This window comes from Triticum aestivum, chromosome 3B (assembly GCF_018294505.1).
Source record: "Triticum aestivum cultivar Chinese Spring chromosome 3B, IWGSC CS RefSeq v2.1, whole genome shotgun sequence".
NCBI classification, from domain to species: Eukaryota; Viridiplantae; Streptophyta; class Magnoliopsida; order Poales; family Poaceae; genus Triticum; species Triticum aestivum.
In genome coordinates this window covers 624,344,734-624,357,507 of record NC_057801.1, presented here as the reverse complement: position 1 = coordinate 624,357,507, position 12,774 = coordinate 624,344,734, and the positions used below count along the sequence as shown (strand labels likewise).

The 12,774-nt window shown below is 43.4% G+C and overlaps 1 protein-coding gene across 5 annotated transcripts; it reads right to left on the bottom strand.

The window, feature by feature from the left end:
* Nucleotides 1-1,827: 1,827 nt before the first annotated feature.
* LOC123071333 (SAC3 family protein A) lies at nt 1,828-12,774 on the bottom strand. Of its 5 annotated transcripts, none has more exons than XM_044494873.1 (14): nt 12,616-12,774; nt 7,960-8,775; nt 6,574-7,428; nt 6,103-6,201; nt 5,761-5,864; nt 4,886-5,060; nt 4,277-4,744; nt 4,002-4,142; nt 3,779-3,838; nt 3,229-3,359; nt 3,010-3,143; nt 2,681-2,910; nt 2,479-2,596; nt 1,828-2,386 (listed from the first exon to the last, which is right to left on the bottom strand). In XM_044494873.1, the coding sequence occupies exons 1-13, from the start codon at nt 12,667-12,669 to the stop codon at nt 2,498-2,500; spliced, it is 3,366 nt and encodes a 1,121-aa protein (XP_044350808.1). In that variant the 5' UTR covers nt 12,670-12,774; the 3' UTR covers nt 1,828-2,386; nt 2,479-2,497. The 5 variants fall into 5 exon arrangements, 4 of the variants coding, with proteins under 4 accessions (XP_044350808.1, XP_044350809.1, XP_044350807.1 ...); XM_044494874.1 differs by having other exon boundaries at nt 1,828-2,377; XM_044494872.1 differs by having other exon boundaries at nt 1,828-2,596.

Sequence of the window (12,774 nt, the reverse complement as noted above, 5' to 3'; positions counted from 1 at the left end):
TCTTTTGACTAGGCTCTCACGCAGGAAACAACCACAAATTATCCAAAACTATGTATACATGACCACGATTTTCCTATATACAACTTGGATCATTACTTCCTCCACTCCAAACTAGTTGAAGTTCTAAAGAAAATCAAAGCCAAACTTCTTTTATGTTTGACCAAATGTTTAGAGAACATATTAATATATCTATGCAACATCAAATATATATAGTATGAAAATGACTCTTATGGTGGATCCAATAAAAGTAAAAAAGTAGGGCAGTGCTGGTAAAACTACGTCAGCATTGGTGGTGGCATTGTTGAAGGAAATTTGACAAACTAAAGTTCAGAATATAGGCGAACCTATAAATAAAGGGACCTTGTGTTGTGTTGGTGGGTCTAGTGAGCATGCAGCTTTGCATAACAGTCCACTATATCTCTAGCCACCCATGAGGCCATGATGCAAGAAAATGACATGCCGATAAGCCTACGGTAAAGCCTACGAAAACGCTTCCCATCCCCCTCCGGGAGGGAAAGCCGATAGCCACCGATAACGGCCGGCAGCGCATGTCTCTCCGGCGAACTGGCTAACCGGAGCATCGAATCGGAAAACCTCAGAGAAAACAACAACAGAGGGTCGCGTCCCATAAATGTTCACGCGTCCTCCTGCCGGCGTCGGCTCGCGGATGGCAACCGCGCTTCTGAAAAAGGTTGGCCGCCATCCACGCCCGCTGGTTTAATTCCGCTTGGTCGGCCCCGTTGCCGCGGCCCGCGGGCGGAGGGTGGCGGTGCTCGCCCGCTGGCCGCTCCCCTTTCTCTCGCCCGATCAATCAGCGACCATGCTTCACGCCGCGGCTTTAATTACCAGGGGCACTCACGGGGCCAAGTTGCGCGCCACCAGCTCACCGTACCGCGCCGTAGCACTCGCTGGTACACCAGCCCGACCGCGCGTCCCACTCGAGCCGGCGCGTAGACCGAGCTGACCCGCCGGCCGCGGCTGAGCTCGTACCACTGGTACCGACAAAGCGGGACGGACCAGGTGAAACGGGTGGCGCGCCCACCACACCTGGGTGTGCCGTGCCGTGCCGTCCGTGCCGGGGGGAGGAGACGTCATACGCCGAGGACGGGACTCCCCTGTCAACGAGGAAGCCGGGGTGTGGTGTGTCAACGAGATCCGTTGCCCACACCCGGCCGCGTCATCGTACCGCTACGGGATTTACACGGCCATCCATCCATCCAATTCAAGCACGCGCGGTTCGTTGCTGCCCGGATCATGATGACGGTGGGACTCGTGCGTTAAGAGTGCCCAAGGGGAGAGAAGTACAGCCCGGCCGTGACATGGGACGTCCAAATTTGAGTGCGAAAGGGCCACTGGACGTGCAAGAGCGTTTGTACTTTGGACACAGGAGCTGAAAATGAGTCGAGGAACGTAGCATGCGTGGTCGCTAACCTTTGTGGAGCCACTATAGGTAGCGCTACCGTAGTGGTGCTGCAATTAGAAGGTTTATTATTACGTGTATGACCCAGGACGGAAAATAGGTCGAAAGAACGAACACTTTGCTCATTGCATGTGATGTCCATGCGGGTTCTCGTGACAGATGATAACCACTGCAGAAGCCACAAACACCAACGTTCGTGCGCTCACTTTTCCCTCAGTACTACCATTTGGACAGGCAAAATGGATAGATTAGGCCATCGTTCCACATAAATCCACAAAATTGTACTACCATGTCGGGGCAACGACTGAGGGACCTTTTATTCAATAGATAGATGTAGTATATGATGCAGAATCATCTGTAACTCATTTCCAAAAAAGAAAAGAAAACATCTTCCAACTCAGAACACAAGACAACAAACAAACTTGCATATTCATTGTTGTGCAGTTTACAACGGTCCACTACATGGTAACAGAAAATGAAACATTAGTCACTCTTACCACGAGTTCTAACCCTGCGAAATATGTGACTTCTCCTGAGAAAATGAGGGAACAAAATTTCAGAGTATCAGTATTGTCGAATTTGACGAAAACTGACATCGAGCAACACCTATGTGAACAAAAATTGTACAACACACTGAACTGGGTCGACCACATTCTCACCAACATATACTTATGTCTAGCAGGCAGTGCAAAAGCAATGCTCAGACCTATATATAACTTTTACCAGGTGATTCATGTCTGTTAGTGCTGCCCATACTTTTGATCGTGATATGGGACCCATAGAGCTGGAGAGTTATCGCTTATCAGAACTTGCCAATAGATCCAAGTCATCCAACGGCATTAGAGCACAATGTGAGGCTACCAAAAGGTTGCCTACTCACATGCTGCATGCTTTCTGTTTGTGAAGCCAATTCGTTGCAAGAGCCAGTGCATACCCTTCATCCGTGATCCATTTCATCTGCATGTCCTGCATTAATATAGTATTCCTCTGCTGGCATTGGCAATATGTAATATCATAGTGCATCAAAGTTCAGTGCCAAAAGGTTAACAGTTACTCACCCAATCACCATAACATTCTTTATGATGCTCGCGCCAAAAAATCATCTACGGCAAGAGATGCATCACCATGTGAAACAGCATTATCAGGCTCCGGCATGTATAGAGAAGCAGAAGAGACCTGTCAAGCATAAAGAAATAGCATAATGTTTCAAAGACCATAAGATAACACAAACACGCTACATAAACCAGGCACAAGGTTTACCTTTGTGTCTATCTGTAACTCTCCGTTATTTTCATCTACTGCAAGAACAGCACCATGTGCTCTTAACCATTCCTCGCATTCTTCCAATCCATCAGCCACGTTAGCCTCACAGAGTTCATCGACTCTTGTGAATCCCAAAGCTCGTGTAGCATATCTCACAGGCACAGTTGGCCGATAAGATTTTGACATGCATTTTATTGCCTCAAAACGCATCCTCTCAACATAGAGGTCTGCAAAGCAAATAGTGTGAGTAGCCAAGCATTATCTTAATGAAAAGTTGATATCTAAATTGACAAAAGAATGTCAAGTAAAAGAAATATCATCTTTACCCATAAGACATGAGTTCAAGCCAGGTGCCTTCTTGTATAATTTAAAGAACATGACATAGTTTCCAGATGAAACAGCAGAATGAACTGCAAGTGCATGCTTGACTGTTTTGTCTAGCCTGGCCTCCTTTGACAAGCTGAGAATAACAGATGCATCAAATATGGCTAATGTAGCAACAGAATAACCATTTTGTCTATGCACTTATTATTCAGTATATATACCTTGCCATGGATGAAAGCAAGTCTCTTTTGTTATTAGAGTGTAACATGACACACAACAAGTTGTAAGCGGAGAACTCAAGATGACAGCCTGGGATTCCTTCACCATATAATCTCGTCAGTTGAGATTGGCACTGCCAAGAGTTGCAAAAAATAATAATTAGAGAAACTAGGCTGCTGGTTTCATTCTCTTTCAGGCAACTGGATCATCAATACAAATTATCAAATGAGAATACAGATGCTGGTTTCAGAAGACAGTAAAGACAACATCCTACATTACTATAACAATTGCAAATAAGGCTATATGTTTCCGTAAAAGAAATCGCATGGGCTTAACTGGAAGCTAACAAGGGGTGGTTCCAAGGAAATTTGTGCAAGGATTCCAAAGGATGTTCCACCAGGGCGGAGACTAAGGTACCCCCAGCCTCGTTCTGCTATTAAGATTATCATCATCATTGACCCATTTTTTTCTTCTTATTCGAAAACTAGAACATGAAATAAGATTGCTTTACTTGTTTCAGCAATAAGATGAATCAGAACAAGTTAAGTGAACCTGATTATATTCGGACAAATCTCCAGCTTGAAGTGCTAGGCGTGCATGAGTTTCATAAACCTGAAACAAGAATGAAACAATCAATACAGAAGTTATACAGAAGGAAAAATTAAATAGTTTTGGACAAAGCAGACTGATGCCCCCATGAAAAACAGTGTGATACATCTGAATATTGATATTAAAATGCAGTACACCACAATGAGAGGTTGATATCAAGGAATACCTTGACAGTCAGCTCGTTCTGAATCCTCTGAACAGTAAGGTCTTGCCTAATAGATTTCAATTGATCACATTTATAGAGGTAATTCTTTTCAGATGTTTCAACCATGTGAAGAGCTTTCTCTAAGACATCTTCTGGCCTTACCTGCAAAAGATGTGATAAGCAAGCTAAAGGAAGAAAACAGCAACAAGTCATAATTGATCTCTAAATCTAATTTTTGTATCAACGATATATATTCAAGCCTAAAGTTTATAGAACAATTAGCAAAGCATCCTCACAGTGGCTGGATCAGGAGCGGATGTAAGGCGTAGATATCGTTTCTCGATTTCCTGACATGTTCCCTTAATTGTAAGTGCGTCCCAGTCGATGTCCTCCACTGCCAAGCTAGCACCATCTCCATTACTTATATTATTAAGCATTGAAATGGCTCCCCTTGTGTATACATTGGCTGCTCCATTCTTATGTGGTATGGAACTCATAGATTTTGATGATGCACCCTGACCACGTTCAAATCGCTTAGATCTATGCTCCCGTCGCTTCTTCTCCTCGGGTGAATTTGTTAGTGCAATTGAACTGGCATAATATTTCGTAAGATCCTGCTCCTTATCACTGTCACTTGAAGCATTCCCGTTTTTTGTTAGATTCGTATTACCACCAATCCGCTGCTTTTTGGAGGGCCTCTGATTCCATTGGCTTGGAGGAGCCTGACGCGACTGGACAAAGTTTCCAAGATTCCAAGTGTTACCCTGTGACATATAAAACCAAGTATTTTCCCCAAGAAGGGAATTTGAGTAAACAAAACAAACCTAGGGTTGATGGTCGTATTCAAATTAAAAAATTCCAGAATGAAAGGCATGTAAGTAATGTTAACCCATCTGAGGGCTTACCGTTCTTCTAGTATTTTCCCAAGTAGTGCAGGCATTACTTTTTGCTGGCTCTTTCGAAACTTCCACGTTGTTAGTTACTTTTTCCTCTGCAACTGGCTCCCACCTACTTTTCGTACGTCTACTCGGGCTCCTCCTAGATGTTGAAAAGGAGAACGGACTTGAATCCTTTGCGTTGCTGCCAAAGGATTAAAAAAAACAAGACTAGTTAACCGATTGGCCCTCTTAAGGGAGAGCTTCAGCTTTACTACCATAATCTTAAGCCCTCCCTACGCTCGGGGCATTTCTCAGGGAAGCACTAGTGTCTTTTATACTGTAAGCTGAAATCGTCCCCAGAATCTTTTTCCGTATGCCAGTTCCAGGAAGAAGTTAAGCTCTCCCAAGAACAATATAACAGACTATAAAGAATCCACTGAGCCAGCCCCGAAAAGTGTCAATGCTTTTCTTTGGGTACACAATTATGCACCTGAGCTGCTTAAGATGGCAAATGGCCCGTACACTCTGTTATCACGCTGAATTTGCAATCCAAAGTCATGTAAGTTATCTTGTGATACTTATATTTGCAATAGTCCCTAGGGAAAAGAAATTGCTTTTGGTAACTATTGCCCGTGATGCTGGTAGAGTTATTTTTGTTGTTGAATTTTCACCAAACTTTTAAATGTTAAGGAAAGATGTGAAATCCCATTCATGCCAAACAAAGAGTTGGTTTTAACCAAGTTTTTAGTTGAGTGTTAGAGGGAAAATGTGGAATTCAAATTTAAACTCCGTTCATGCTGGACAAAGCAAAGCACCTTACAATTTTTACATAGAAAAGAATGATGGTCATTCGTATACGATTGCTGGTTAGTGCAGTATCATCCCATATAAGAAAAGGTTACCTTGTCATAAATGTGCCTTTGGCATTTTCTGGCAAAGCTAATAACGGCTCAATGTCCCAGTTCTTAGTATGAAGGGTCCCATCAGCAGTTGCCTTGGTGATTATCTGATATTATAGGAAGATAAAAAATGTGGAAGTTAACAACCTCTTATTAAACTCACCATTCACCACGATATTGAAGGAAAATACAATTTAATAAGGAACAACCAAAATAAACTGAAGGTTTTATTTTGTAAATTTTATTAAACAACCCATGAACCAAAGATCATGCTCTATAACAAATACTCGGGAAAGCAGAAGCAAAGACAATGACAAAATGAAGAACAAAAAAGGATTACTGAACCTCCTTCATGATGCTTTGGGTGGCAGATCTCTGGGCATCATCCTTGCAACGGGAAAGATTCCGCTCGACATAAGTACAAAGTGAAACAGGGAATGATCCCTGGAGAGCACAAAAATAATATTAAATAGAATGATGGTTAGTGCAAAGTAGTCAAGATTGGTACGAAAACCGATACATGATGCTACAAACATAAGGTGTGTTACAGGATTATTTATCGAAGTCTTAACTTGAAATGTTTGAATCTAGCCACTTCTATTGGAGTCTGGGCTCTGGACTGTAGTGTACAAATCCTACGTCAATAATTGTAATGGTCTACACTAGCATTTCAGTTTTAGAATGTTCACATTTCCATAGGGTTGGTTCATGTGCCTGGAGGAGTAAGGACTCCATTGGCTTAGCTGTATAATTATATCATCATCAAACATCGGTGCTCAACAAAAAGAATGGGGTAACTAGAATATATAATCTCACCTGAATTGCAGCTCCATGACCATCTTGAGCTGCATTCACATCATTCTTGGGCATGTTAACACCAACATAAGCAGGTTTTAGCGATGAATCAACTTCTAATTTCTTCCCAGTTTGGGGCATTGACATTGGGAAACCTGGAGCTATTCGAGGGTTTGTCGGGATGTGTACTTTATTTACACTGGCAACTGTTTTCGTAAAACACTGCAAAGTTGGTTGAGAGTTTTCATTAACATGATTGACTGAATAAACATTTGAGCTTTGACCTTGCGCATGCAAAGCTTTCTGTTGATCTCGTTGGTTACTTAATGGTAACTGGCTATGACTTGTAGAGTTTTGTTGGTAAGCTGGTGCCTGGTTGGCATAATGGTTCTGAAACCCTGAGACAGCAACTGTCTTATTAGCATAGGGGTTTGGAAACCCTGGAGTGTCTGGTGACGGGTTGACATGCTGGCTTTGAAACCCTGGTGTGACTGGTGCCAGATTGACATGCTGGCTTTGAAACCCTGGAGTGTCTGGTGACGGGTTGCCGTGCTGGCTTTGAAACCCTGGGGCGCCTGGTGCCTGGTTAACATGCTGGCTTTGAAACCCTGGGGCACCTGGTGCCTGGTTGGCATGCTGGCCTTGAAACCCTGGGGCGCCTGGTGCCTGGTTGACGTGCTGGCTTTGAAAACCTGGGGCGCTTGGTGCCTGGTTGACGTGCTGGCTTTGAAAACCTGGGGCACCTGGTGCCTGGTTGACATGCTGGCTTTGAAAACCTGGGGCGCCTGGTGCCTGGTTGACGTGCTGGCTTTGAAAACCTGGGGCGCCTGGTGCCTGGTTGACGTGCTGGCTTTGAAACCCTGTGATTCCCGCTGCCTGTCCACACAAAAATGTTAGTCAAAACATGGTAGCAACATGCAATTGCATAAGAAATACGAAACTGTCCTTCCAAAAGAAATTATGATCATAGATGCAGATAAAATTTAACACATGCAACAAAACCGTCAAATGAAAGAAGTATCACAGGTTCCGGTAATCTTTTATGAGCATATTAGAAGTTAAATGCTGCATCATTTGTCACCCAATGCAAGGTTTCAAGTAGCTAGAAAGCAGCAAGTAGCTTCACTGTTACATACTCTCTCCATTCCAAATTAACTGAAGCTCTAGCTTTGTCCTAAGTCAAACTTCTCTATGTTAGAAAATATGCTGATATCTACAAAATGAAATATATATAGTATGAAAATATATCAACCATACTGCCATAGGCAGTTGCACAAAGCTATGTTTAGAAAAAACATAAACCATAACAAGCTACATGGACATTCCAGAGTTGCACACAAAAATAAGGCAAAATGTGATCAAATACATAAATTCTTCAAAATAAGAGAGCAGAACTGATAATAATACCTGGGGAGGTGCAGTAGGTGCAACAGCATCATTTTTCCGTTGGGTAGTACCTGGTGGAGGTGGCTGGGTACTGGGATATGCATAACCAGAACCGACACTAGCAGATTTTGTATCAGAAGCACTGCTGCCGGCAACTGCGAAGCCACCGCAGTTTGGTGCAGGCTGGTCATAATAATTAGACCACTGGTTGTACTGTTGAGGATAGTGGAAAGAAGTGGTGGGCAGAGAACAAGAACTTTGGGCAGCATTAGTATCTGATGGAGTGTAAGTCTGATATGTCTGGGCGTGAACATCTCCAGAACTTCCTCCAGACCAGGCATTCTTTTGATAATAATAGTTGTTGGTAGCATATGCTTGCGCAGTCTGATCAGCACCAGCATTATAATATGAGTTACTTGTAGGACCAACGTAAGATCCTGAATTTGGAAATGAAGTAAGAGGCTGATATGCAGCACCTGAACTTTGATCTACTCCTTGGTGAACAGAAGAATCGGTTGCTGGTTGTGGATAATTATAATAATAGTTTGGATAATGTGCAGCATTGTAGCCAGGTTGAACAGAATTTGAGTAAGGTGCATAAGTATTGGTTGCATTAGCTGTGCCAACAGCCGGTTGAGTCACATGAGGTGCACCACTTGTCACATTTTGAGTAGCTCCTGAAACTGAGACATCCCTTTGTGGATCATAGTAAACTGCATTTTGGTTTGAATTATCCACTGGATAGTTCCATGAAGCCCCACTTGAAGAAGACCACGCATGATGACCAGATGCTGAAGGTTGGTACTGAGATGAGCTTGGCTGCTCTACGCTCCAGCCCTGTTATTTAGTGAGACCAAACATATTGTCAGCTCATAATTATGGATCATGAGCAAAGCAGTATCATCAACCTACAATCACTGTTCTAGAAGGTGACAGTCACACACTACAGCAGCGATTAAAAAAGAACAGAAGAAGCTAGTAAGGAACCTGTGCATTGCTAAGAATTAAAAAAATTGCTATGAGTACTACAAGTTTACAAGATTAATTATTTAATTGAATCGAGATGTTGCTTGGTGTGTCCATGACATTCAAGGAAGAACGGGGTGTTTTTGCAACAGAGATTTCAGTGGGCAGTGAGCAATATAAGTTCAACCTCAGCCATCAATAGCAGATCGGACAGTTGGCACATGATCCCAAGGTGAGCGGACCATTACTGCCAAGTGGTTTCTTTACAGGGGTGAAGATATTAAATCCAGTGGTAGAAATCCGGAAGGAACCATAAAGGCATTAGCCATTTGCCAGCATACCAAGTGATCCTCGTCAAAAATGCATGACCATGTGAAAGTAAATAGTATTAACAAGGCCCAATGTATTTATAGGATGCATTTTTTTCCTATCTAAGGCAGAATTCCCTGCTGATGTGGCAAATTTATATGAAAAAATATACAGAGAGAGAGAGAGAGAGAGAGAGATCTAAATGGCTAATGTAACAAATAAATGAGCAATTCCTCGCAAAAAAGTGAGTAATGGCATCAATGAGACACTCCACATCAATTAATTAGTATACACAAATAACGAAACAATAGCATTAACTGGCTGCAAACTGCAGCTTGAGCAACACTGCTTAACAACTAAACACAAGTGTTAAGTGATTTTGCTAAGCTCAACTTTTTTTTTCTAAAGTCCATTTTGTGACAATTGTGTATGCATGGAGACTGATGTGACATTAAGCATATGACTGGATGCTGATCCAATGGATTATGCTTAAGAAAAATTCAGTTGTTTTACAAATGGACAGCCCAAATGTTAAATCTTCACAATATGGCCAAAGCCATGACCTCATGCCATAGAAAATACATGCCTTGACAACACAAACCAATACCAGACAGCAATCGGCGCCCACCGTGCATTGCTGAGAACAAATCACCCAATGAACTTGCCATATATAATTGGGGCATTACTTCAAAAGTTTATCCTATAATCCAAGTCTATGTGGTCGCATATGCTGCCTTGATACTTCATCAAGTTGGCGTACGGGTATCAGATGCAGTGCTTAATACTGATGGAGTAAGTGACTAGAGTACATGGCAAATAGGGAAGGTGGAGGCTGTGCAAGCGGGTGGGAGAGGGTAATTTTCTTTGCTGCATTCCATATACCGCTGCATACTGCGCTCATTGTGTATGTGTTGTAGACAGATATAGAGAAGGGAGTTTGTCAGAAGAGTTTGTGTCAAAACGAGGAGTTTTATCTTAGTTATATCCAACCTAGCATTAGGTCCTCCCTCTGTCCCTAATGTTGAGGTTCACGTATTTTGAGGTTCAACTTTGACCATCAATTTGACCCACAAAACGGGTGGTATGTGTCACAAAAGTTATACCATTCCATTCATATTAAAGAGTGGTTTCAAAAGATATAATTTTATTACATGTAATCAATATATTGTTAGTGAAAATGCTGGTCAAAGTGTGATCACGAGAACAAGGGCACCATGTAAATAGGGACAGAAGGAATATATTATTCGGAGTCTGTGCCTTGGGAATCAAGTTATGCTAAGGCAGGGATGATGATCCAGCCGTCGCAAGCTGGAATTACTGTTCAGTGAACAGTAATCATCCTCGAATGTCTATATAAGGGATGTATCTGGTATCCCGGTTGTAAGGAGTCAAGCAAGAACATCAATCTGTTCTCTAGTTATTCTCTCTTCTCAATCTATGTCTACCCAATCCCTAGCAGCCCCGCAGAACTTTTTTGTTTCGGTATCTCTGGAATATGAGCCAAGGATCTTACTCTCAAGAGTGCTTCGATAGGCTCCACTCTATCCCCTGAATAAGTCAGGCTCCGTTAGCTTGGCTGAGATGGGGATAACGAGTCGACATTAAAGCCCCCCAACGTTCTGCCAGACACTGGACAGGGTACACTCTGTAAATGTGCAGAGCCAAGTGTAGTTTCGAAAAGGAGTAGGCACTTCTAGGCCCCTTCCCAGCTACTGGATCACTCAAGTGCTTCTGGGCCGTCTGGCTATCTTTAGAATGGTAATTATCCCGCTGTAAATCTAGGTTCACATGGGGGGAGTCCCCGTCCTCGTCACTAATTGGAGAATGGGACCCCATTGTCATCCCTACTCCCTCCCTCTCAATACCACTTCTTGGAGTCTGGACGCCAATTCGTTCTCAGTCTATTGCGGTCTCCATTTCTTCTATATTTTCAAATATATATACCAGTGTACCATTGTTTCATCATATCCTGGTTTTGGGAAATTTTTGAATCACCATATCCGAATCACCATCCATATCAGGGCAAGTAGATGGGCACAGCAGTGTTTTCATCAATAGATCGTTGATCTTAGCATCAATACCAGTTAGCAAGTTACAAATACTCGACCTAGGTAATAACAACACAGGATCTCAGATAACTATAGCATATCGATAGGGCGACGGATCAGGGGTTTCATCCTTGCTCTTTGAGCCTATCTTCCGGCGTTATGTGGATACATGTAAGTGTTGAGGGTCTGCGGAAAAAATCTAGGAATTGCGGCAAGGTACGAGGAAGGCAAACCTGCTTCAAAGATTCAAGGCAGGTTTTCAGATTAGGAAAGATCCAGCTTGAGTAGTATTCCTATCGGGAAGGGGGAGGGGGGTGTTGCTACATAACGGTGTAGTTTGAGTCCTAATATGAATCCTAATCTTTCGAGTTTTGAGTCTAGCATCTGTATCCATAAGGCAGACCATCTACATAAAGAAGACACACGCGGCATCAATCAAATCAACGAAATGGAAGAAATTCATCTTCTATTTGTTCCAGAATGCCCTAGCCTCCTCCAGTCCTCCCAGCACCTAGGGCTTCCAGCCCTATCCCTAGCGTGTGCCCCACGGCACCCTAGTGCCAAGTTCCTGACCCTAGCCTAATCCTGCTCCACAGCCTCCGCTCCAAGAGCTCAAGCAGTAGCATCCAGGTAATGCCCATTTACAAGCTACCGCTATTGTCGGATAACACCAGTTACAAGAAAAACTGGTCACCAAACATTGCCCAGACAGAAGAAGCTAGTATAACACAGCGGTACATCGAAAACATCACATCCACCATGACAGCTCCAGTTAGACATATTCACTTATCATGCAAGAACACAAACAATTCTAGGTAATCCGTCAAACATGAGCACCCAAGTTGCGAGTCAACATTAAGCTTCCCAAAGGATGACACCCTGAGTACTTCACAACTTTACTTACATAAAACTATCACATTAACTAACTACCATGTATACACCCAAGTTGGGCTAAATCACTAGGATGGTAGATCATGTATACGTTAAAGCAGGTGAATGAGCAAAGTAACAGTGACAAAATACACTACATCAACTACTTCAGTTGTACGCTGGTCAAAAATCCTACACTTGTGAGGCAGTAAATTAGCGAAAATTGGATATCAAATACAACCTCCAGCAGCCAGAACAAGCTACCCGCGTGCCCCAGAGTTGACATAACTATCCCACAGCAAAGCGAAGAAGCAGACGCCATATAATAATGCGAATCAACTAACATCCTAGCCGACTGCGCGACCAATCTGCATCTCACAGTTCTCAGGCCGTAACCGAAACAGAACGAGCCCGGGAAAGGTCGAAACAGGGCGGAAGTAAAGGCCTGGCAAGCTCCGGATTGCTGAGAGCGGCGCAAGCATACCTCGTTGGGCTTGGGGTCGGATCCGGCAGCCGCCTCGCCTCCCTGAGCCGCCATCCCCCGGCGCCCCGGAGCTCGGCTGAAACCCTAGCCGCTCGCAGCAGAGAGCAGAGCCGCCCGACTTCGCCGCTGGTACGGACGGATAGAGGCGGATCGACAGGA

Coding starts and splice junctions, on each gene's coding strand:
- LOC123071333 (XM_044494872.1), bottom strand. CDS start 12,669: ATGGCGGCTCAGGGAGGCGAGGCGGCTGCCGGATCCGACCCCAAGCCC. Junction 6,202..6,573: donor GTCATGGAGCTGCAATTCAG/GTGAGATTATAT, acceptor TGTGCTCTCCAG/GGATCATTCCCTGTTTCACT. Junction 3,839..4,001: donor AGAACGAGCTGACTGTCAAG/GTATTCCTTGAT, acceptor TTCTTGTTTCAG/GTTTATGAAACTCATGCACG.